At 44.6% G+C, this 24,679-nt stretch overlaps 1 protein-coding gene across 1 annotated transcript; it reads left to right on the forward strand.

The window, feature by feature from the left end:
- Positions 1-230: 230 nt before the first annotated feature.
- LOC125538925 (protein NLP2-like) lies at positions 231-5,588 on the forward strand. Its single transcript, XM_048702240.1, has 6 exons — positions 231-618; positions 711-2,061; positions 2,441-2,482; positions 2,608-3,327; positions 3,883-4,006; positions 4,144-5,588. The coding sequence occupies exons 2-6, from the start codon at positions 1,186-1,188 to the stop codon at positions 5,196-5,198; spliced, it is 2,817 nt and encodes a 938-aa protein (XP_048558197.1). The 5' UTR covers positions 231-618; positions 711-1,185; the 3' UTR covers positions 5,199-5,588.
- Positions 5,589-24,679: the final 19,091 nt, after the last annotated feature.

The raw sequence follows: 24,679 nt of genomic DNA on the forward strand, positions 1-24,679 counted from the left end.
TAACTGAGTTAGAGTATCTAAACAGGACCAAAAGCTGGAGTAATTATCTAAGCTATGCTCAGCTTGGCAGAAGCGACAGACCTGGCCGTGTCAAGTTTTGCTGCAGCCTAGGAATTCGTTCCGTATGAGTTTGCCATAACACCATTTCCTGTGCCAAAACAGAGGAAGAGAACCCCAAGGCCAGAAAAAATCAGCCCAGTTAATAATTAACCATTTAAAGAGGGCGGCCGTGACCGCGAGCCGGGAAGAATCCGCTGCGGGGGAGGGGAGTAGAAAAACAACTACTCCTAGCTCAAAGCCAGCGACCGGGCTAGAGAATTTCCAACCTCCAATCCAAAGCCCTCTCCTCGTCTTCCTCCCAGCAAGTAGTAGTAGCCTCCGATTCCCTCCTCCCGCCGCCTCCTCAGATCTGCGCCGCCGCGCCGCCTCCCCGCCAATCCGTCGTCCTCATCCCCGCCGCCAGCCGAGGAGTGGCGGCCGCCGCTTGGCTTCTTCCGTCCGGGGCCGGCGCTATCGGCGACGGAGGCTGCCGGGCTTTTTCCGGACCGGCAAATGGTTCCGGAGCTGGGGCTTGGAGGCTTCCGGTTCCGTGTGGTCTGCTGATTGGGCCCAGCCGTGGTACGGTTTCGCTCTGCCGGCTCGAATTGGAGGTTCCGAGTTACGCTGAATTTTGTTTCGTCAGAGGAGCTGATTTGGTGAAGTTGTTTCAGGCGGCGACTGATTCTTGGGGGAACCACAAGTTTGCTTCTTTTGATGATTTCCTCCGCGCTCAGTTTCAGATTATAGAGCGTTTCTGGATGAAACGGATAGATTTTACTGGGATCAGATACCGAGCTTCTGTCTTGTGTGCCAGCACCCTTCCTCCGCCAGAAAACAGGACTTCTGCAGCTGCTTTAGGCTGTTAACTCCGGTTGCCTTCTCCTCGAAAGGTTTGACCTTTTGAGTCGAGTTCTTGTGCCCATGATGAACTGCTGATCTAGGATTCTTGTGTCACTGTATCAAAAGCAGTCTCCTGTTCAGATTCTGCCTATTAAATCAGTCCTTGTGTTGCACTACCAAGATTCTGCTCTGAAAGGACACACGCTACTGCCGTCCTTTTTATCTGTCCCCAACACAGTGCACTGAAACCTTAATTGTCCCACAGGAGTGGATAAGTGTCTGGAACCAATCGAGTGCAGCAAAGCCATGGATGTGCCTCTGCCTTCACAGTCCAACCGTGCTGGATGCAATGGAAGCGTCGGCAGCCCGTCGGATGATCCATATGGCGTTACGGCCATGATGAACTTTGATGGGTACTCAGAGCTCTGCGGCAGCCCTTCGTTAGCTGACCAGCTGTTCTCGTTGCTGAACGACTCGTCCACACACCAGATGTTTGCTATGTGGTCATCCTTGGGATCTTCGCCGCGTGCTTCTGGTGTCAGTGAAGATATGCAGCTCGATGCCTATTCCAGTGTACCCGGGGATCAAAAGGTTGATTTGGTATCTTCGGTGAATCCAGCTGAAACTGGGACCGGGAGAATGGCCAAGAGTTCAGGCGACCTTGGCTCAGATGGTGATCCCGAACAAGGAAGTACTAGCTTGGTTCCCAGGCCTATTGCCGGCAACTTACTCGCTGACAGGATGCTCATGGCTCTGTCTTTGTTCAGGAAGTCACTTGGCGGCGGCATTCTTGCGCAGGTCTGGATGCCTGTTGAGCAGGAGGGGCATGTCGTGCTTAGTACATGTGAACAGCCGTTTCTGCTTGACCAAGCTCTTGCTGGGTACAGAGAAGTATCCAGGCATTTTGTGTTCTCTGCTAAGGAGGAGACTGGCCTTCAACCAGGGCTTCCAGGGAGGGTCTTCATCTCCGGTGTGCCAGAATGGACCTCAAATGTGCTCTACTACAGCAAGCCAGAGTATTTGAGGATGGAGTATGCTCTTCACCATGAAGTTCGAGGATCACTTGCAATGCCGATATATGACCCTAGCAAGGGCTCTTGCTGTGCGGTGCTTGAGCTTATCACAAAGAAGGAGAAACCTGACTTCGATGCAGAAATGAACAACCTTCGCCATGCATTGCAGGCAAGTTCTAACTTGCTCCCCACCCCCTCCTTTATTTATTTATGTTTAGCTGGGGACAAAATAGTGAATTTACCCATGAAGGAGCATTTTTACTTCCCACTGCAATGTCTATTATCTTATAGACTTGTTCGTTAGTGTATTTTACTAATTTCATGACAAGTAACATGAACTGTCATGTGGATGCAAGTCCTCACTTTTGTTGGTGCCATTTCTAGATGCCATGAATAAAAGTATATACTGAATTTTAAATGCTTGTATTCTGGCTACTGGTATTCATATTGCACTGTCCATGGACAATGATGGGTGTATTATTTTCTTGCACAATCTGGAATTTCTCTTGGCACTTACGTTTAATACTTACCATATTACTCTTCTGTAGGCTGTGAACTTGGAGACAGCAAAAGATTGTATCGATCAGAAGGTGCCATTCTTCACTTCTCTGAGATTTCTGCTGTGCATCATTGATGCTGGATACAAGTTCTCTTCAGTGTTTTTTGTTTGTTTATCTATTGATGTTTGATGTATGTGATGTCTCTTTATTTGCAGGTTTATTCAGCAAATCAGAAAGCCGCCTTCACTGAGATTTTGGATGTTCTAAGAGCTATTTGCCATGCACACATGCTTCCGTTGGCCCTTACATGGGTCCCTTCATCAAATGGTAGTGATGGTGGTTATGTTGGACATGATAGTGTCCTTGATTCTCAGTCAGGGAAAGCGATACTCCGCATCCATGAATCAGCGTGTTATGTTAATGATGCAAAGATGCAAGGTTTTTTTCATGCATGCACTGAAACTCATCTTGAGAAAGGGCAAGGTATTGCAGGCCGAGCACTCAAGTCCAATCTGCCGTTCTTCTCTCCTAATATAAGAGAATACGGAATTAAGGATTACCCACTCGCACACCATGCTCGTAAGTTTGGTCTGCATGCTGCTGTAGCAATCCGGCTAAGGAGCACATACACTGGTGATGATGACTACATACTAGAATTCTTTCTACCAATCAACTGCACAGGCAGTGAAGAACAACAGATGTTATTGAATAACCTGTCCAGTACTATGCAAAGAATATGCAAAAGTTTGCGAACAGTTTCTGAAGCAGAGGTTGATAAAGTTGACGCTTGTACTGCAGTAATGTATAAGGCAACCAGTGGAAGTTGCTTGCCTACTGGTCAGTCTTGGAGTTCTTCACATGGTGATCAACCTGCCACAGAAGAGGCATTCCAGGATCTATCTTTAATTGATAAGCAAGGGGACATGTCCGAGCAGGTGCTCTCATATTATATGTTTTACTTAAATATATGGCATTCTGTGCAATCATATTGGTCCTGATTTATGAATAATCTTGATTAGCATGATTTGAGCTGAAATCCTTTTCTGAGACTTGTGCTCATCCATCTTAGTTCTCATTTGTTGAACATGCGTATTTCCTTGAATCGAACTGAATCTTTTCCTAAAGTTTTTTGTTGAAACGCCTAATTTGTTGGCACTTTAGAAATTTGACTAGTTGTGTGTTATGACTTAACGGTAATGGGCACACACATTTGTAATTTGATCTGTTGAATAATGGCATAGTTCTAGTGCCAAGTTTGATCAGAGGAGAAGGATTCCAACAGTTTAGGCTGGTAGAAACTTCCAGATTTGACATGCCATTAGCACAATCGATCATCTTTTGTAAAGGGGCATTCTCATGGTTGGCTAGTCATACATGGTTAAATCTGCAGAACCTAGATCATCAACATTGATGAATGCATTTAACTTTGAATCGGTGTGTTAACTGGATTCTTGATATCCTCTTGACTAGAAGCTTCTTCTGCACTGCAGGCACAGTCTAGTTCAATGCGACTTGCGGAGAAAAAGCGCAGTACAGCGGAGAAGAATATTGGCATGGATGTTCTCCGTAAGTACTTTTCTGGGAGCCTAAAGGATGCTGCAAAGAGCCTCGGTGGTGAGCCCCTGCACCCTAGTGTGTCACTTTGTCATGTTACTTTTCGATTGAATCGTTTCTGTGTTGTGATATCTAGGTTTTATATATAGGATATGATAGATGATTTCTATAACATTTTGTTATTAATACTGTTGCAGTTTGTCCAACAACCTTGAAACGGATATGCCGCACACATGGAATTTCGCGATGGCCATCTCGCAAGATAAACAAGGTCAACCGTTCGTTAAAGAAGATCCAAACTGTCATTAACTCTGTCCATGGAGTGGACAGCTCTTTGCAGTATGATCCAGCTACTGGATCTCTTGTTCCAGCAGTTTCTCTGCCAGAGAAGACTTCATTCCCTTCATGTGATGCTGTGTCTAGTCCATCTGTTGGGAAAACTGTGGATGAAAAATCTGGCCCAAAATCTGAGCAAGGGTATTCGTCACCTGAAGGATGGGAAAGAGATAGCTGTCAGTTGCAGCGCTCTGATGCGCAGAAAGGGGAAGGCGATGAATTTCACATGCAGACAACTAACTATAGTGGCAGTGGTGATCACGGCTCTTATGGTCCGAATATCACACATCATATTAGTTCTGAAGGAACACAAGGACCATTATATCCCACTGGTGCTGTTAGTGCTTTACATGACAAAGAAACAGGTTGCATCGAACCTTTGCCCTGTGTCCTCCCAAGCATCAAGACTACCAGGGACCAAATAGTGGGAAGGAACTCACCACCCATGCAACAAGCAGATATTGATATGTTTGATGATCGCGAAGGCAGGGAGCATACTCATCCTTCTACCTCTGGTATGACAGACTCTTCTAGCGGCAGTGCATCAAGCCACCCTACATTCAAGAAGAACCCAGCACGCCCACTTAAGGACAAGAGCAGCCCTGCACTTACGGTCAAGGCGACGTACAATGGAGACACCGTGCGGTTCAAGTTCTTGCCATCGATGGGCTGGTACCACCTGCTGGAAGAAATAGCCAAGAGGTTCAAGCTGTTGACCGGGGTGTTCCAGCTCAAGTACAAGGATGACGAGGACGAGTGGGTCATCATGGCGAACGACTCCGATCTCCAGGAGTGCGTCGACGTCATGGACTCGATGGGCACGCGCAACGTGAAGCTCCAGGTCCGGGATCTCCCGTGCCTCATCAGCAGCTCGGGCAGCAGCAGCTGCTTGCAGCTGGAAGGACACAATTCATGACACGGTGAGGAAGTGTAAAAAAGGATCTTTTGTTACCCTCAACTGTATCATACTGCGGTAGGTGTAGTCTACGCTGTGTAGCAACAGGGTTTGGTAGTCTGTACTGTGCGCGTGTAGCGTGTTATGTAGCGGCAATGGCGAACAGGAAGTGTAGTGATAGTCGTGCAGGCGCGACAGTGCAGGCACAATGTCGTGCCTGCGATGAAAGTGTCATGGAGGTCCCTGAGAGGATATCATGACAATAACATGTTGTCATGAGGGTCTGCGGCGCCTAGCTGCCAATGTTAAAACTCCTGGCTTTGTTATGCATGCCGGAGGAAACAAATGCTTTTGAACTTCCCGTGGTTCCAAATTCTCTGTTTGTTTAAACATGTGAATTTTCCAGTTCCACATTGGTTGTTCGGAATCGGGACACATGAAACTGCCAGCTTGAATCTGATAGTTTTCTTATGTAATTTTGGTGAAACTCCTGGACCTCTTTAACCGGGCCTGGCTGACAATCTTATGCCCGTTCAACCTTACCATGGATAATCTTTCATGGAGGGACTGGCTCACAATCTTATCTCTGCTCACTATGGAATTCTATCTGTTTTTCCTATGCTGAGATCGAGATTATCGCGGTTACATGTGGATGCGAGGCGATTCGCGGTTGATACCGGGCAAATCTCTTCTGCAGACACCCAAATCTGCCAACAGCGACGAGTCGGCAGCATGTCATTTTGGACTCGCCCGATCAAAGATGGAACTGCTGGTTCCCAGTTTCCTGCATGCACATCAGCCGCCGGGTATGCTGTGGAGTTCTGTTGGTAGGAAAGCTACCGTTTGTACTGGACTGAATCTTAAAGTCCAACCGATAGGAACATCACGCCATTGAGCGTCTGGGGAGCCGAGTTGGCGGACATGGATGAACACGACGTGCTGGCGCGTCTCCGCGATCCGAATCGGTGGTTGCGTTGTCAATTCCTAGCGAAAGAGATGCAGCCAGCCAGCCGCGGTGCGGGAGAAACAGCTCCGAGGGCCAGGCGATTTCGTCTTCAACATGTGCTTGTTGCCTTGTTCCCGTTTGCTAGTGGCTGTTGAAATTAGGTCGCCATTCGGGTCACATATTGTTGCATTGCATCAGCAAAAACAAAATCTGGGTTTCCATTGGTTTAATATGAATTCGGAGGCATGATGGTTTCAATTTCTTTTGAAAAGCAAGTGCCGCTGAGTCATAAATGTTAGTAATAGCATGAAGCAAGTTGTCGGTTCCAAGAGAGCACAAAAAGATCAGGTCACAAGGAAAGTTTCGTAATCAAAACTTTGTATCAAGCACAAAAATATGTTACGGTAATAATAAAAGGGCAAATAACTTTGTATCAAGCACAAAAATATGTTACGGTAATAATAAAAGGGCAAATCCGAATAAGCAAGCTAATCTTTTGACCTATGCCCGTGTCATGATGGGAATAGAAAAACTCGATAGGAATACTCGAGAGTCAGTTGTTAATGCCTTATAGCCCACGAAGAAATATTTCTTGGGAATGGAGAGACCTAGAGGAAGAACAACCTACCTAGACTAGTGAAGTGGTTCCGCAGTTACCGGATCCAATTGGTTAGCACTTAAAGACTCAAGTTGTTTTAATAAATCCCCTGCCGTTCCGAAGTTTTCGCGCAATAGTTCTCCCTATCGCCTTGATCCACATTTGGGTGTTTCTCCACGGAGTCGTGGTTATGTGCCCGGGACTCCTAGTTCATTGGTTGAAATACCGTGTGCTGAACCGAAGAGAGCTATGTATCGGATTTCAAATGGTGCGTTTGTTGGATGTGCGGTGGTAATATTGTTGCCAAATCTGGCAGATAAGCTATGGTTTTCAGGACGAAGTTGTAATGCGATATGCTTTTAGTTGAGACCCAATGGTCTATCTAAGGATATCGGAGTTGATTTTACAGATCTTGATGGGAACAAGGTATCATAAAGAAGCTGAGTGGCGAGTATGTTGCCATCATTAGTTGATCTGCGATTTAGAAGGTTGATGATTAGGTTTAAACTACACACATAGAGGAGACATTTCGGTCCATCAAAGAAATTTTTGTAGATGAGTTGGATTCGATATTTGCAGGCCAACATCATTGTTACTGTTATTTTATTAATCACCGGTGGCAACACATATTTGATTTTCTGGATTATGCATTTCATATGCAGGAATAGTTTTTTTTAGCGGTACACAGGAATAGATGAGGCAGTAAAGTTGGATAACACCTTTGCTAGTCAGGCAACAACATTCGATCTAGGTTTCGACAGTGAGCTTCATGGTATCAATATTGTTAGAGTATCGCCCAAAATATAGATGAATTATTGTTTAGTGTAGATGAATTCTTGATTGTTGTTTGTAGATGATGTTCGTGATATTTGACCTGATGGAGAAAAAAATAAGCGATGCCTTTTTATGTTATGGATCTAGTCCTTTTGATCAAGTTCAGCTCGTTGCGCCGAAGCATCACTTTGAACTTGCTTTTGAGGATTATAATTAATGCAATGATGGTTATTCTAAATTCACATTGCTTTGCCATGATAATGTTCCATTTGTCATGAAACAACTGTTTGGCAGTTGATTGTTAGGCAAGATAAAGCCTATTAAACGCGAGGATCTGTGTGTGCACAACTCTAAGATGTTTCGACTTTCGAACAGTGATATACGTGATATCCTGAGGGGATATGCATAACAGCCTAAGTAAAATGCTTGATTTGTAGCTATGAGATTAGCACATTTTTCCTTATTCGTACTGGTTTCAAAGGCAGGAGCCGGAAAATATCTTGTACTCCCATCCTTGGGTACTCCCGGTGCTCCAAGTTCAAAAAAAATCTTAAATGTTTCCGAAAATTTCAAAAAAAATTGGGAATGTTCGCAAGGAATGTGACTACAACTCCTAGAAATTTCAGGTCCAAACTTGAAATGTACATTGAGAAACAAAAATGTGAAATTCAGATGTGAATAGTGTCATTGTTGATTTTGTCTTTTTCTTACACTTCATGCCAGATTTCACATTTTTGTTTCTTGATGTACATTTCGAGTTTGGACCTGAAATTTTTAGGGATTGTAGTTACATTCCTTGCGAACATTCACCTTTTTTTCCGGAATTTTTTGAAATATATTTGAATGTTTTTTTAAACTTGAAGCACCAGGAGTACCCCAAAGATGGGAGTGCCTGATACTTTCCCAGGCGGGAGCTACAACAAGGCCAGATGGGCCATGACCCGCCCAAAAATTGGAATTTATACACTTTTTTTTTTACCGTTGGGGCCTTAGAACACCAGCCAGCCCATAGGTTATTTCTTTCATTTCGTCCCGCCCGGTGTTGGGCTTCAAGCTCCGCCACTACTGGTTCGTGTATTGCCTCGTCTCCCAGAAACAACGGGCCAAATCCTAAATGGCGCGCGCTGCGCCCGCTTTAGCTGTTTTCCCTAACGGGCGCATAACCCCGCAGTGACTTGGGCTCGGGCCATCTACGTTTTTTTCCTGCTCTTATCCCGCAGAAAAAGGAAGCGCGCACAGGTGAGACTCGAACCCACAACTTCTTCATTGGTAAGCTGCAGTAACCAACCGGCCAACCACATCAGATGTGATCATTTCCACCTTCTTCCTCCTTTTCTTCTTTCTAGTTTTTTTCCTTTTCCTCTTTTCTGTTCCTCTCCCTCCTTTGTTGGAACGGTTTTGTTTATTTTTTCCCTTTTTCTTTGTTAAATACATGAACTTTTTCAATTCGTTGTTTTTAATCAAAATCCAATGAACCTTTCAAATTCGTGAACTGTTTTTCAAAATCGATGAACTCTTTTTCAAAACAAATGAACTTTTTTCTATATCAACGAGCTTTTTTTAAATCAACGAACCCTTTTCAAAACCGTTGAACTATATTTCAAAGTCGATGAACTATTTTCAAAATTGATGAACTCTTTTTAAAAACCGATGAACTTTTTTCAAAATTGATGAACTCTTTTCAAAACGGATGAACTCTTTTTCTTTCATTCGACGAACTCTTTTCAAAACCGATGAAAATTTCAGATTTTGTGAACTTTTTTGAAGATTGATGGACTTTTTCAGAAATTGATGAAGTTTTTTTTTAGGTTTTGTTAACTTTTTTGAAGATCGATAAACTTTTTTTCAGGTTTTGTGAACTTTTCTGAAAATCGATGAACTATATTTTTCGTCCAATTCAGATTTAGTTCACTTAATTCAAAATTTGATCACCTAATTCATATTTTAGTTCACCTAATTCAAATTTAGTTAACAAAGTTGAAGATTTGTTCAACCAATCCAAAGTTAATTCAAATATATCAAATTTAGTTCACAAATATATATATATATATATATATATATATATATATATATATATATATATATTTGCTCACCTAATTTAATTCTAGTTCACGCATTTCAAAATTTGTTCACCCAATTCAAAGTTTATTCATCTAATTTTATTTTAGTTCAAAAAACAAATATTAGTTCACCTAATGTAATTCTAGTTCACGCATTTCAAAATTTGTTCACCTAATTCTATTTTAGTTCACAAAGTTTAAAGTTTGTTCACCTAATTCAAATAGTTCAGCTAATTCGATTCTAGAACTCACGATTCAAAATTTGTTCACCCAATTCAAATTTAGTTCATATCATGTTTTCTCACCTAATCCAAATTACTTCACCTAATTCAATTCTAGTTACCCAATTCAAAATTTAATCACCTAATTAATTTTTTGTTCATCTAATTCTATTTTAGTTCACCATATTCATGTCGAATTCACACAACTCAAAATTTGGTTCACCTAATTCGTATTTCATATTTGGTTCCCTATAATGACTTTTCTTTTGAATTGCGTGTTTCTCGAGGAACAGTTTACTTGTATAATTCTTAGCATCAATTAACATAGAAAAAAGAATCAGTCTTTATTAGTACTACTTGTATAATTCTTAGCCACCCGCCGCCTCCACAAAGCTAGGCTCTCTGCCTCCCGCCGGTGTCGGCGCCGGTCCGTCCCGTCTCCGGTGGCCTTAGGGCCATGGAGACGGAGTGGATCTCGGCTCTTGCCGATGGGAGGGCTCCGTTTTTAGATCTTTTTTCGAGCTTTGTTAGGGTTTGTATCCTGTTCAGGAAGGCGAGACGGAGGTGGCTCCCTGAAGATGGTATAAAGGTCTCCTCGCCTAGACCCCGTTCCGCTAGCATCATCGGTGGACGTGTGGAGGTGTGTCTCTAGTGGATCTATCTTTGGTGGATTTGCTCGGATCTGTTCGTTGTTCGTCTTCGTTCGTGTGTCTTCAGGTTGGATCCTTTTGATCTACACTCTTCATCTGCAACGGTTGCTGTTCTGGTGCATTGGTTCTATCGGGCCTTAGCACGATGACTTCCTGACTGTCTAGTACAAGAACGTTTGCCCGGCTCCAGCGAGGGAGGGACAATGACAGTGGCGTGCCTTCGGCTCACTTCAAAGTTTATAGTCGTCGCTAGATGTTCTACAGATCTTGATGTAATTTTTATTATTTCTAGTGTTTGTTATACTATCATGATTGAAAATGAATAGATTAGAAGTTTTTCCCGCAAAAAAAATTCTAAAACTGTAGAACTCAGGACGTCACAATTACTAACTCAAGCTGCTAGCCAGTACACCTTATGGCCGATGGTGGCACATTATAGCGTGTGTCATCTTTAACTATAACGTGATATTTACTCTAGCGTCCTATTTACTGTAGCGTACAGATTATTCAATTGTTTTGAACACATTTTAAAAAAACAAGATTTTATTTTTTGGAAAATGTCCACAAAATTTGAATTTTAAAATAGTTTTATTTTTGTGACACTAGACGCCATTAATTTTGGATCTGTTGTACTCAGATGTAGTTGTTGAGGAACGTAGCATGCAATTTCAAAACTATTCCTACGATCACGCAAGATCTATCTAGAAGATGCATAGCAACGAGAAGGGGAGAGTGTGTCCACGTACCCTCGTAGACCGAAAGCGGAAGCGTAAGGTTAACGCGGTTAATATAGTCGAACGTCTTCACGATCCAACCGATCTAAGTACCGAACGTACGACACCTACGTGTTCAGCACACGTTCAGCTCGATGACGTCCCTCGAACTCTTGATCCAGCAGAGGGTCGAGGGAGAGTTCCGTCAATACGACGGCGTGGTGACGGTGATGGTGATGTGATCTGCGCAGGGCTTCGCCTAAGCACTACAGCGCTATGACCGGAGGAGTAAACTATGGAGAGAGGCACCGCACACGACTAAGAGAACAATTGATGTGCCTTTGGGGTGCCCCCGCCCCCGTATATAAAAGAGAGGGGGAGGAGGTGGCCGACCAGGAGGAGGCGCGCCAAGGGGGGAGTCCTACTAGGACTCCACTCCTAGTAGGATTCGCCCCCTTTCTTCCAACAGAGAGGGAGAAAAGGGGAAAGAGGGCAGAGGGAGAAGGAAGAGGGGGGGGGGTGCCCCTACCCCTTGTCCAATTCGGATTGGGCAGGGGGAGGCGCGCGCCACCTCTTGTGGCCTACCTTCCTCTCTCCACCATGGCCCATGAGGCCCATTAACTTTTTCGAGGGGTTTCGGTAACCTCCCGGTACTTCGAAAAATCCCCGAACCTCTTTGGAACCATTCCGGTGTCCATGTATAACCTTCCAATATATCAATCTTTACCTCTCGACTATTTCGAGACTCCTCGTCATGTCCGTGATCTCATCCGAGACTCCGAATAAACTTCGGTCACCACACACAACTCATAATACAAATCGTTATCGAACGTTAAGCGTGCGGACCCTATGGGTTCGAGAACTATGTAGACATGACCAAGACACATATCCGCTCAATAATCAATAGCGGAACATGGATGCTCATATTGGTTCGTACATATTCTACGAAGATCTTTATCGGTCAAACCGCATAACAACATACGTCATTCCCTTTGTCATCGGTATGTTACTTGCCCGAGATCCGATCCTCGGTATCATCATACCTAGTTCAATCCCGTTACCGGCAAGTCTCTTTACTCGTTTCGTAATACATCATCCCGCAACTAACTCATTAGTCACATTGCTTGCAAGTCTTATAGTGACGTGCATTACTGATACGTCTCCAACGTATCTATAATTTTTGATTGCTCCATGCTATATTATATACTATTTTGGACATTATTGGGCTTTATTATCCACTTTTATATTATTATTGGGACTAACCTATTAACCGGAGGCCCAGCCCAGAATTGCTGTTTTTGCCTATTTTAGGGTTTCGAAGAAAAGGAATATCAAACGGAGTCCAAACGGAATGAAACCTTCGGGAACGTGATTTTCTCATCGAACATGATCCAGGAGACTTGGACCCTACGTCAAGAAACAAAAGAGGAGGCCACGAGGTAGGGGGCGTGCCTACCCCCCCAAGCGCACCCTCCACCCTCGTGGGCCCCCTGTTGCTCCCCCGACGTACTCCTTCCTCCTATATATACCTACGTACCCCCAAACGATCATAAACGGAGCCAAAACCCTAATTGCACTGCCGCAACTTTTTGTATCCATGGGATCCCATCTTGGGGCCTGTTCCGAAGCTCCGCCGGAGGGGGTATCCATCACGGAGGGCTTCTACATCAACACCATAGCCCCTCCGATGAAGTGTGAGTAGTTTACCTCAGACCTTCGGGTCCATAGTTATTAGCCAGATGGCTTCTTCTCTCTTTTTGGATCTCAATACAATGTTGTCCCCCTCTCTTGTGGAGATCTATTCGATGTAATCTTCTTTTTGCGGTGTGTTTGTTGAGACCGATGAATTGTGGGTTTATGATCAAGTTTATCTATGAACAATATTTGAATCTTCTCTGAATTCTTTTAGTATGATTGGTTATCTTTGCAAGTCTCTTCGAATTATTAGTTTGGTTTGGCCTAGTAGATTGATCTTTCTTGCAATGGGAGAAGTGCTTAGCTTTGGGTTCAATCTTGCGGTGTCCTTTCCCAGTGACAGTAGGGTAAGCAAGGCACGTATTGTATTGTTGCCATCGAGGATAACAAGATGGTTTTTTTATCATATTGCATGAATTTATCCCTCTACATCATGTCATCTTGCTTAAGGCGTTACTCTGTTTTCATGAACTTAATACTCTAGATGCATGCTGGATAGCAGTCGATGAGTGGAGTAATAGTAGTAGATGCAGGCAGGAGTCGGTCTACTTGTCTCGGACGTGATGCCTATATACATGATCATACCTAGATATTCTCATAACTATGCTCAATTCTGTCAATTGCTCAACAGTAATTCGTTCACCCGCTGTAAAATACCTATGCTCTTGAGAGAAGCCACTAGTGAAACCTATGGCCCCCGGGTCTATCTTCATCATATTAATCTTCCAAATACTTAGTTATTTCCTTTGCTTTTTTACTTTGCTTTTATTTTACTTTGCATCCTTATCACAAAAATACCAAAAATATTATCTTATCATATCCATCAAATCTCACTCTCGTAAGTGACCGTGAAGGGATTGACAACCCCTTATCGCGTTGGTTGCGAGGAGTTATTTGCTTTGTGCAGGTACGAGGGACTCGCGCGTAGACTCCTACTGGATTGATACCTTGGTTCTCAAAAACTGAGGGAAATACTTACGCTACTTTGCTGCATCATCCTTTCCTCTTCAAGGAAATCCAACACAGTGCTCAAGAGGTAGCAAGAAAATTTCTGGCGCCGTTGCCGGGGAGTCTACGCAAAAGTCAATATACCAAGTACCCATCACAATCCTTATCTCCCGCATTACATTATTTGCCATTTGCCTCTTGTTTTCCTCTCCCCCACTTCACCCTTGCCGTTTTATTCGCCCTCTCTCTCTATCCTCCTTCTCTTTCTCTATTTGCCTCCTTTTGCCCGCTTGCTTTTTGTTTGCTTGTGTGTTGGATTGCTTGCTTGTCACGATGGCTCAAGATAACACTAAATTGTGTGACTTTACCAATACCAACAACAATGATTTTATTAGCACTCCGATTGCTCCTCTTACCGATGCTGAATCTTGTGAAATTAATGCCGCTTTGCTGAATCTTGTCATGAAAGATCCGTTTTTCGGCCTTCCTAGTGAAGATGCCGCTACCCATCTAAATAGCTTCGTTGATTTGTGTGATATGCAAAATAAGAATGATGTGGATAACGATATTGTTAAATTGAAGCTATTTCCTTTTTCGCTTAGAGATCGTGCTAAAGCTTGGTTTTCTTCTTTGCCTAAAAATAGTATTGATTCTTGGAACAAGTGCAAAGATGCTTTTATCTCTAAGTATTTTCCTCCTGCTAAGATCATCTCCCTTAGAAACGATATTATGAATTTTAAGCAACTTGATCATGAACATGTTGCACAAGCTTGGGAGAGGATGAAATTAATGATACGTAATTGCCCTACTCATGGTTTGAATTTGTGGATGATTATACAAATTTTTTATGCCGGATTGAATTTTGCTTCTAGAAATCTTTTAGATTCGGCCGCGGGAGGCACTTTTATGGAAATCACTTTAGGAGAAGCTACTAAGCTCCTAGATAATATTATGGTTAATTATTCTCAATGGCATACTAAAAGATCTACTAATAAAAAGGTGCATGCGATAGAAAAAAATTAATGTTTTGAGTGGAAAGATGGATGAACTTATGAAATCATTTGCTAGTAAAAGTGTTTCTTCTGATCCTAATGATATGCCCTTGTCTACTTTGATTGAGAATAATAATGAATCTATGGATGTGAATTTTGTTGGTAGGAACAATTTTGGTAACAACGCGTATAGAGGAAATTTTAATCCTAGGCCTTATCCTAGTAATCCCTCTAATAATTATGGTAATTCCTACAACAACTCTTATGGAAATTATAATAAGATTCCCTCTGATTTTGAAACTAATATTAAAGAACTTATTACTTCACAAAAGAATTTCAATACTTTGATTGAAGAAAAATTGCTTAAGATTGATGAGTTGGCTAGGAACTTTGATATAATTTCTCTTGATGTTGATTCTTTGAAACTTAGATCTATTCCTCCTAAGCATGATATCAATGAGTCTCTCAAAGCCATGAGAATTTACATTGATGAGTGCAAAGAAAGAACTGCTAGGATGCGTGCTAAGAAAGATGCCTTTATAAGAGCGTGTTCTTCTAGTTCCTATGAAAATAAAGATGAAGATCTAAAAGTTATTGATGTGTCCCCTATTAAATCATTGTTTTGCACTATGAATCTTGATAATGATGGGACTGAATATGATCCACCTATACCTAGAAGGCGTCCAAAAAATTCGGAGTTTTAAGATCTTGATGCTAAATTTGATAAAAGTGGGACCGAAGAAATTAAAACCCTAGATGTTGCTAAACCCACCATTTTGGATTTCAAGGAATTTAATTATGAAAATTGTTCTTTGATTGATTGTATTTCATTATTACAATCCGTGCTAAATTCTCCTCATGCTTATAGTCAAAATAAAGCGTTCACTAAACATATCGTTGATGCCTTGATGTAATCTTGTGAAGAAAAACTTGAGTTGGAAGTTTCTATCCCTAGAAAACTTTATGATGAGTGGATGAAAGGATCGATATGGTTGACTAGAGGGGGGGGGGTGAATAGGCAACTAACAATTTTTGACTTTTCTTTACCAAATTAAAATTTGCATCAAAGTAGGTTGTCTAGATATGCAACTAGGTGAGCAACCTATATGATGTAACAACAATGAACAAACACGCAAGCAAGAGAAGTAACACTGATGAGCTTGCACAAGTAAAGGTAAGAGATAACCAAGAGTGGATCCAGTGAAGACGAGGATGTGTTACCGAAGTTTCTTCCTTTTGAGGGGAAGTACGTCTCCGTTAGAGCGGTGTGGAGGCACAATGCTCCCCAAGAAGCCACTAGGGCCACCGTATTCTCCTCACGCCCTCACACAATGCGAGATGCCGTGATTCCACTATTGGTGCCCTTGGAGGCGGCATCCGGACCTTTACAAACAAGGTTGGGGCAATCTCCACAACTTAATCGGAGGCTCCCAACAATACCACGAAGCTTCACCACAATGGACTATGGCTCCGTGGTGACCTCAACCGTCTAGGGTGCTCAAACACCCAAGAGTAACAAGATCCGCTAGGGATAGGTGGGGGAATCAAAAATCTCTTGGTGGAAGTGTAGATTGGGGCCTTCTCAACCACTCCCGAGCAAATCAACAAGTTTGATTGGCTAGAGAGATAGATCGGGCGAAAATGGAGCTTGGAGAATTAATGGAGCTTGAGGGGGAAGAGGTAGGTCAACGAGGAAGAAGGGGACCCCCTTTTATAGTGGGGGCAACAATCCAACCGTTACCCCACTAAACAGCCCCGCACAGGGCGGTACTACCGCAGAGGGCAGCGGTACTACCGCTGGACCCAGCGGTACTACCGCTTCCTCCTACGGTACTACCGCCCAGTAGAGAGGGCAAGGAGATAGAGGAGAGACTGGCCCAGCGCGGTACTGCCGGACATGCCTAGACCGGTACTGCGGCGGTGGTAGGGCAGTACTACCGCTCTCGAGCGGTACTACTGCTCCTACAACCGCTGCAGGTACCGCTCAACCCGACACGAGAAATGCCCCCCTCGAGTCGAGGCGGTAGTGGTCCGGTACCACAGCGGTACTGCCGCTGAGGACACCCAAGTGGTACTACCGTTGGGCACCGCGGTACTACCGCTGGGGCTAAAGATAGCTCAAACAGCAAGGAAAGAGACCTCCGATGACGTGGGAAGGCCCAGAGGGTGAGAAACGAAGGTGTACGTGATGATTCCACCCTAGCCAAACCAAAGCGGACCCCCTCTTGATAGTACGATGACTCCTAAGAAACTAGTCCACCAACAGAAACCAAAGAGCTACACCGTCTTGAAAAACACTTCCGAGGGGAGAGAAATCGTCTCAAGCCAAAGGATGAATCTCTGAAACGCTCAACGCACAAGGTTAGTCCGCAAATGTGTTGTCATCAGTCACCAAAACTACATCGAGAGAGATATGCCTTAACAATCTCCCCCTTTTTGGTGGATTGATGAAAACCAGGGATTTGCACAAGGAAAAGACATAAAAGAAGGATACTTAGAACTACAAAATATAGACGGGCTCCTCCCTGAATGTGTGCACCTAGTTAGTAGTGCCTTTGGAATGCAAGACACACACATTCGGATCAACACTCCCCCTATATTTTATAGTCCAACACTTCTAAGCACATGATATATGAGAGCAGGGTATAAAACAGGATAAGCATGCAGCTCATAAGACACTACAGTACTGAATAGACATAAATAATAAGGTAGCGATAGGGTAGCATATGTCTCACACCATATGTCTAGAACTTAGGTCTCACTGGCACCAAACCAAACCAAACAAAGACAACGAGAAAACACACGAGAAAACACAAGACACAAAGACACACTCACAACACGGCAACAACACAAATCCCTAAACTCTCTCCCCCTTTGGCATCGAGACACCAAAAGGGCAAAGAGCGTTGCTACGGCTCCAGGTGATGGCAAGCTGAGGATCTCGAACATCACATCTCAGCGTGATCGTCTGCACCTCCGTCGTTGGTCGGAAACTGCTCGGCATCTGAATCGGTCCAAGGGCAATGCTGGTGAATCCATTCCTCCTCTTCAGTGACCTGGCCCTCAGAACCGCTGGCAACGGTCGCACCCAGGTGACGCATGAGCTCCTTGTGGCGCACCCTGGCCTGCTTCTCATCCACATGAGTCATGTACTAACCATGAGATTCCATGCAGAAAAGCTTCTTCATCTTGCGTTTAAGCTTCTTTGCCCAAGAAGGTTCTGCACTAGAGGGCCCAAAGTCCTCCTCGTGATCATCAGTTGCAGCCCCACCCTCGGTCTCCATGGCAGCAGCAGCAGTAGATGGACCCCCGGGTTTAGGCGCTGGGGTGCCCCAATTGTCCTTCTTCCTCAGACGCTTGATCTCATGAGAAACCAAGTCTCCAGTTTCCAACATCACTTTGGGATAGACATGTGCCCAGGCCTTCTCAATGAGCCTCATGATGAATGGACCATATATCGGGCACTTGCGCTCAGAAACGGCAGAGAGAAGTTCAGACCACATAACATGAGAAATGTCTAGGCTCTCTCCAGTGTTTGCTTCCTTCTATGCTGGCAGAAAAGAAGCATGTCCACGAGATAGGAGTGGACCATATCCAGATTCCCGATGCGAGGGAAGAGAGTCTCACGGAAGACACAATGAAGAATGTCCAGATAAGCAGACAGCTCATAGGTTTCCTTCTTAGTCACTGGGTGAACCTTCACAGTACAGTAGGGCCAAAGGGCTTGCTTGTGAGTGGATGTAGCATTGCGGTGAGGGCGGAAGCCAACTGGAGTCTCAAGCCCGTGATCTTCCACATCAAGTAACTCCATGAAGGCCTGCCACTTGACAGAAAGCAACTTGCCATTGGTCATCCAAGTCAGAGTCCTGTTGGCATCAGTTCCAAGATGAATGGTGGCAAAGAATTGAGCCACCAAATCTACATCAAAATCCTTGTTGAACTGCATGATCCTGAGAATGTTCAGCTGAGAACACATCTAAAGGGCTTTGCCAAAGTACTCAGGGTCCTTCTCCATAGCATCCGTGTCGATGGAGCGAACATCAACATAGAGATTCTTCTTGGCCTTGATCACATCAAAATAGATGGCAAACTGAAAGCGGTTCCAGAACGGGCGGTTGACCAAAGTGGGATCTTGGTCTACCTCATAGGGGTTGCGGCGACGCTTTTCCCAAAACTCCTTGGAAATCATCTCAGTCACGGTCTTCCCTTTTGGCTTGTTGGCGGATCTCTTCGACTGCTGAGGTGGTGGTGGAGCACTTGAGGTTGCGCCTGCTGGTGGTGGTTGAGTACTAGAGGAACCACCTGCTAGCTCAAAGGTGCGGTAGCGCTTTGGCGTTGCACGCCCGGGGTTGACACGGCGGACCTACTGCTCAGGATGATCATCACCTGGAACCAAACACACGACCAGAAGAAACACACGAAAGAAAAGAGCATAAGCCACCAAACAAAACAACAAGGATCAAAGCGTGGTAGGAAAAAGAAGGAACTAGGCATACAACAGTAGTACTGCGACCAACCAGCGGCAGTACCGCCCCAGCGGTAGTACCGTGAACAGGATCGGTAGTACCGCTGGAGCGGTAGTACCGCTCGAGGCGAGCGGTAGTACCGTGCCAGATGGGGAACGGCGGTTCTTCACTATCGTGGTTAGATCCGGCACTACCAGAGATGCCAAATTCAAAAAAAAGCCTACCAAACTTCAATCCACAGAGCCTAGAAGCCATCTCCATCCTACTCAAGCCTTGCCTTAGCCAAAAGACAAGAAGAACAATGCCTATTGCCCCTAAAAACTAGATGCAAGATCTAGGAAAAGAGAGAACGAGAATGGGGGCAATACCGGCATCCATGGCAAGAGGACAAGGTGGGGATCGACTCCACCGGAGGAAATGGAGAGGGACGACACGAAAACGGCGGCCGACCGGGCCCCTCCTACGGCGAGAGGTTGCAGGAGCAACGAAGAAGACGATTTGGGGCGAATGGGTATGGGGGAGAAGCAACTCCCCTGCCCCGACTTAACCCCCCTAGTCGCCCGCCCCGCAGCGGTAGTACCGTTGGGTGGGCGGTAGTACCACTTGATGCTTGTCAGCGGTAGTACCGCTCACGCAGCGGTAGTACCGCTTTGCCGCAAAAAGATCCGACCAAACCGGACATAACACATGAGCGGAAACCGAGACAAAACGAAAAGACACACACACAAAACCGATAAGAAGAAAGAAGATACACACCTCTCCAAGAGAGGACGGTGGCCGATGCCACCTATGTTTGAGTTTAGAGGTATGGCGCCGCGAAGATTTTAACCTTGGGCCCATGACCAACACTCATCTTTGAAGCACAAGTGCCATAAAGAAATGGCCAATGTGAAAGAGTTTGGTTAGTTTATGCATTATGAGGGGAGGGAAAGTTCATTGAGAGAACAACACTCCCCCTATGTCCATGCCTACACCTAAACTAGACAACAAGTTGAGTGAGGAGGGGTGTGCAAGGGTTCAAGTCACATTGCTCGAATCAATGATATTTAGCTCATGCCTTGACTCGCGAAATCTTGCTTCATCCAAAGGCTTCGTGAAGATATCTGCAAGGTTATCATGAGTGTTGACATAGTTGAGCTCGATCTCCCTCGCCTAATGTGATCCCGGATGAAGTGATACCTAATCTCAATATGCTTTGTCTTGAAGTGTTGCACCGGTTTGAGGGAAATCTTGATGGCACTTTCATTGTCACACCAAAGAGGCACTTTGTCACAAGTGACACCGTAATCCTTTAAAGTTTGCCTCATCCATAAAAGTTGTGCACAACAACTACCGGCAGCCACATACTCCGCTTTCGTGGACGAGAGAGACACACAACTTTGCTTCTTGGAAGACCAACTTACCAAAGAGCAACCAAGAAACTGGCACCCTACGGAAGTGGACTTCCTATCCACTTTGTCTCCCGCCCAATCCGAGTCCGAATAACCTACAAGCTTGAAATTTGCTCCTCTTGGGTACCATAAGCCAAAGTTTGGGGTATGAGCCAAATATCGAAAGATTCGTTTGCCCGTCACATAGTGACTTTCCTTAGGTGCGGCTTGAAACCGTGCACAAATTCCCACACTCAACATGATATCCGGTCTAAATGCACAAAGGTAAAGCAAGGAGCCAATCATGGAGTGATATACCTTTTGATCCACCGCTTTACCATTGGGATCAATGTTAAGTTGGCACTTGGTGGGCATGGGAGTGGATGCCGGCTTGACATCACTTAGCTTTAATCTCTTAACCATGTCTTGAGTGTATTTGGCTTGGTTGATGAAAGTTCCTTCTCTCCTTTGCTTCACTTCGAACCTGAGAAAGAACTTCAACTCTCCCATGGAAGACATCTTGAACTTTGAGGTCATGAGAGCGGCAAATTTATCATTGAAAGCTTTGTTAGGGGAACCAAAGATAATATCATCAACATATAATTGGCACACAAACAACTCCCCTTTGACCTTCTTAGTAAAAAGAGTGGGGTCGATTAGCCCAACTTCAAAACCACGGTCTTGTAACAACTCGGTAAGGTGGTCATACCACGCACGTGGGGCTTGTTTAAGGACATAGAGTGCCTTATCGAGTTGATACACATGATCGATAAAGTAGGGATCCTCGAACCCGGGGGGTTGCTTGACATAAACCAATTCATTAATAGGACCATTAAGAAAAGCACTCTTCACATCCATTTGTTGTAACTTAAAGTTATGATGAGAAGCATATGCAATCAACATGTGAATGGATTCAAGACGAGCAACAGGAGCAAGGTTTCACCGTAGTCGATACCCTCGACTTGGGAGTAGCCTTGTGCTACCAAACGATCCTTGTTGCGAATGATAATCCCATGAGCATCTTGCTTGTTCTTAAATATCCACTTGGTTCCAATGACATTGTGGTTCACCGTCGGTCTTGGCACCAATCTCCACACTTTGTTGCGCTCGAAGTTGTTGAGTTCTTCATGCATGGCATTGAGCCAATCCGGATCTTCGAGCGCCTCATAGACCTTGTGGGGTTCGACACAAGAGACAAATGCGTGATGTTCACAATAGTTTGCTAATTGTCTATGAGTGCTCACCCCCTTTCTTAAGCTTCCAAGCACATTCGTCATGAGATGATCCTTGGTGGAGAGCTTGGAAGCAACCTTGGCGTCACGACGCTCCAATTCCTCCTCGGGGGTGAGACGAGGAGTGGTCACTTGATCATCTTGAGTGTCGTCTTGAGCTTGTTCTTGATCTCATGGGACTTGATCTTGAACTTGCTCGGAGGAGGGAGCTTGACCTTGGGCATCACTTGATGTTACAACACCATCTTGAGATTGATCTTGTCCTTGGTCTTGTTCTTGAGGTTGAGGGCCCTCACTTTGTTCTTTGGAAGCGTGTGGGTCTTGGGTTGGTGAAGGTTCCACTTGAGTAGAACATTGTCCTTCTCCTTCGGCCACAAGGGGTTCCTCAATGGGTAGGATATGACCAATACCCATTCTTCTTATGGCTTGGGGAGGAATTTCATCACCTACATCACAAGTACCACTTTGCTCCACTTGGGAGCCGTTATTCTCATCAAACTCCACGTTACACGTTTCCTCAATAAGTCCCGTGGACTTATTGAGAACACGGTAAGCATGAGAGTTTGTAGCATAACCAACAAATATGCCCTCATACGCTCTAGCCTCAAATTTAGACAAACGAACACCTTTCTTGAGAATGAATCACTTACACCCGAACACTCGGAAGTACTTGAGGTTGGGCTTTCTACCTGTGAGTATCTCATATGGAGTCTTGTTCAAGCCCTTGCGGAGGTAGAGGCGATTAGATGCATGGCACGCGGTGTTGATGGCTTCGGCCCAAAAGTTGTAGGGAGACTTGAACTCCGCCATCATGGTCCTTACCGCATCCATCAACGTCCGGTTCTTCCTCTCCGCTACACCATTTTGTTGAGGGGTATAAGGTGCGGAATATTGATGCTTGATTCCCTCATCACTCAAAAACTCATCCAAGGTGTAGTTCTTGAACTCGGAGCCGTTGTCTCTTCTTATTGTCAAAATCTTTGCATTGTGTTGTCGTTGAGCTTCATTTGTAAAGTCGATGACGGTTTGTTGGGTCTCGCTCTTCCTCTTGAAGAAATATACCCAAGTGTATCTTGAATAGTCATCCACAATCACCAAGAAATACTTTCTACCCCCAAGACTATCAAAGGATGGAGGTCCAAAGAGATCCAAGTGAAGGAGCTCCAAAGGCCTCTTCGAGTAGATGATAGTCGTGGGAGGGTGAGCCTTCTCATGTAGCTTTCCTTCGATGCAAGCACTGCAAGCACGATCTTTGGCAGAACTAACATTTGTTAGTCCACGGACATGGTCCCCCTTGAGAAGACTTTGCAAAGATCTCATATTGACGTGGGCTAAATGGCGATGCCAAAGCCATCCCACGTCAACTTTAGCCATTAGGCATGTCACGGTCTTAGTGGGTCGCTTCGAGAAGTTAATCACATAGAGACTGTTCTCGACATGCCCAACAAAGGCTACTTTAAGAGTCTTGCTCCACAAGAGGGCCACGGAATCAATATAAAATAAAGTGGCAAAGCCCATGAGTGCTAGTTGACGAACGGAAAGTAAATTGTATGCAAGAGACTCAACAAGCATGACCTTCTCGATCGTAAGATCATGAGAAATGACAACTTTGCCGAGTCCCAATACCTTAGAAGACGAGGCATCACCCCACTCAACATTGGTGGGCATGGATGGAATCTTTTGCACGTCCGCCACCAAGTCCTTGCTTCCGGTCATATGATTAGTAGCTCCACTATCGAGCAACCATAATCCCCCACCTGAAGCAAACACCTACAAGAGATCAATGCTTGGTTTTAGGTACCCATTTTGTAATGGGTCCTTTGATGTTAGTAACAAGGGTCTTAGGAACCCAAATAGACCATTCAATGTACTCATAAGGAGAACCAACAAATTTGGCATAAACATGCCCATCTCTAGCGCGGCACAACACATAAGAAGGGTTAAAGTCGCCGACCATGTTGGGAAGGGGAGCGTTTCCCTTCTTGGCATCACTACCCTTCATGGATTTTTTCTCCCTCTCCTTAGTAGCACCCTCACCCTCCCTCACAAAGGTTTGCTTGAGAGGAGGAGGTCGTTTAGCCTTGTCATTCTTCTTCTCGTTCTTGGACTTGGACACGTACCTAATCCCTTCCTTGGCCACAACTCCCTTTTGGTTGGTCAAGAGGTCGTTGAGGCTCTTCTCGCCTTGTATGCAAGACACAAGACCTTTCTCAAGTTGCACCTTTAGCTTAGCGTTCTCCTCAACAAGATGCACATGCTCACAACATAGGTTAGTAGCATTTGCATTATCAATTAACATCATACGAGGAAAGGTGGCTTTCTCCTTGGTTAGCTTTACTTGGAGTTGATCATGAGACTCTTTGAGGCTAGCATGAGCACCTTTCAAGACCTTGTGAGCCTTGTCAAGTAGATCAAACTCCTCTTTGAGTCTAGCAAGATCAACCCCAAGTTTGGCCTTCTCGGAGTTTAGCACACGAGAAACCACGAGAGCATGATCAAAGTGTTTCTTTAACTTAGCATGATCATCGTTGTGTGACTCCTCAAGAGCCAAACGAAGACCACGCCCTTCCTCAAGAGCATTGGAAAGATCCGAAATCTCATTGGCATAGTCACGACTATGCCCCTCCATCTTGGAGATGGTATCTTCATGAGACTCGATCACGTCATTGGCTTCACCAAGTTGTTCCAAGAGAGCAACAAAATGCTTCTTGGATTTACCCTTGAGTTTACCCATAAAGGACTCAAACTCATTTTCCTCCAGATTAGATCCCTCATATTCATCAATACAATCCGTCAAGGAAGGATTATTAATGATGGTAGTTTTGATGTTGGGAGTT

This window comes from Triticum urartu, chromosome 2, assembly GCF_003073215.2.
Source record: "Triticum urartu cultivar G1812 chromosome 2, Tu2.1, whole genome shotgun sequence".
Classification (NCBI taxonomy): domain Eukaryota; kingdom Viridiplantae; phylum Streptophyta; class Magnoliopsida; order Poales; family Poaceae; genus Triticum; species Triticum urartu.

What these genes read in the sequence shown, in the direction of transcription:
- LOC125538925 (XM_048702240.1), top strand. Translation starts at nt 1,186, where the DNA reads ATGGATGTGCCTCTGCCTTCACAGTCCAACCGTGCTGGATGCAATGGA. An exon ending in ACCTTCGCCATGCATTGCAG is followed by an intron (nt 2,062 to 2,440) that starts GCAAGTTCTAAC and finishes ACTCTTCTGTAG; the next exon opens with GCTGTGAACTTGGAGACAGC. An exon ending in AAGGGGACATGTCCGAGCAG is followed by an intron (nt 3,328 to 3,882) that starts GTGCTCTCATAT and finishes TCTGCACTGCAG; the next exon opens with GCACAGTCTAGTTCAATGCG.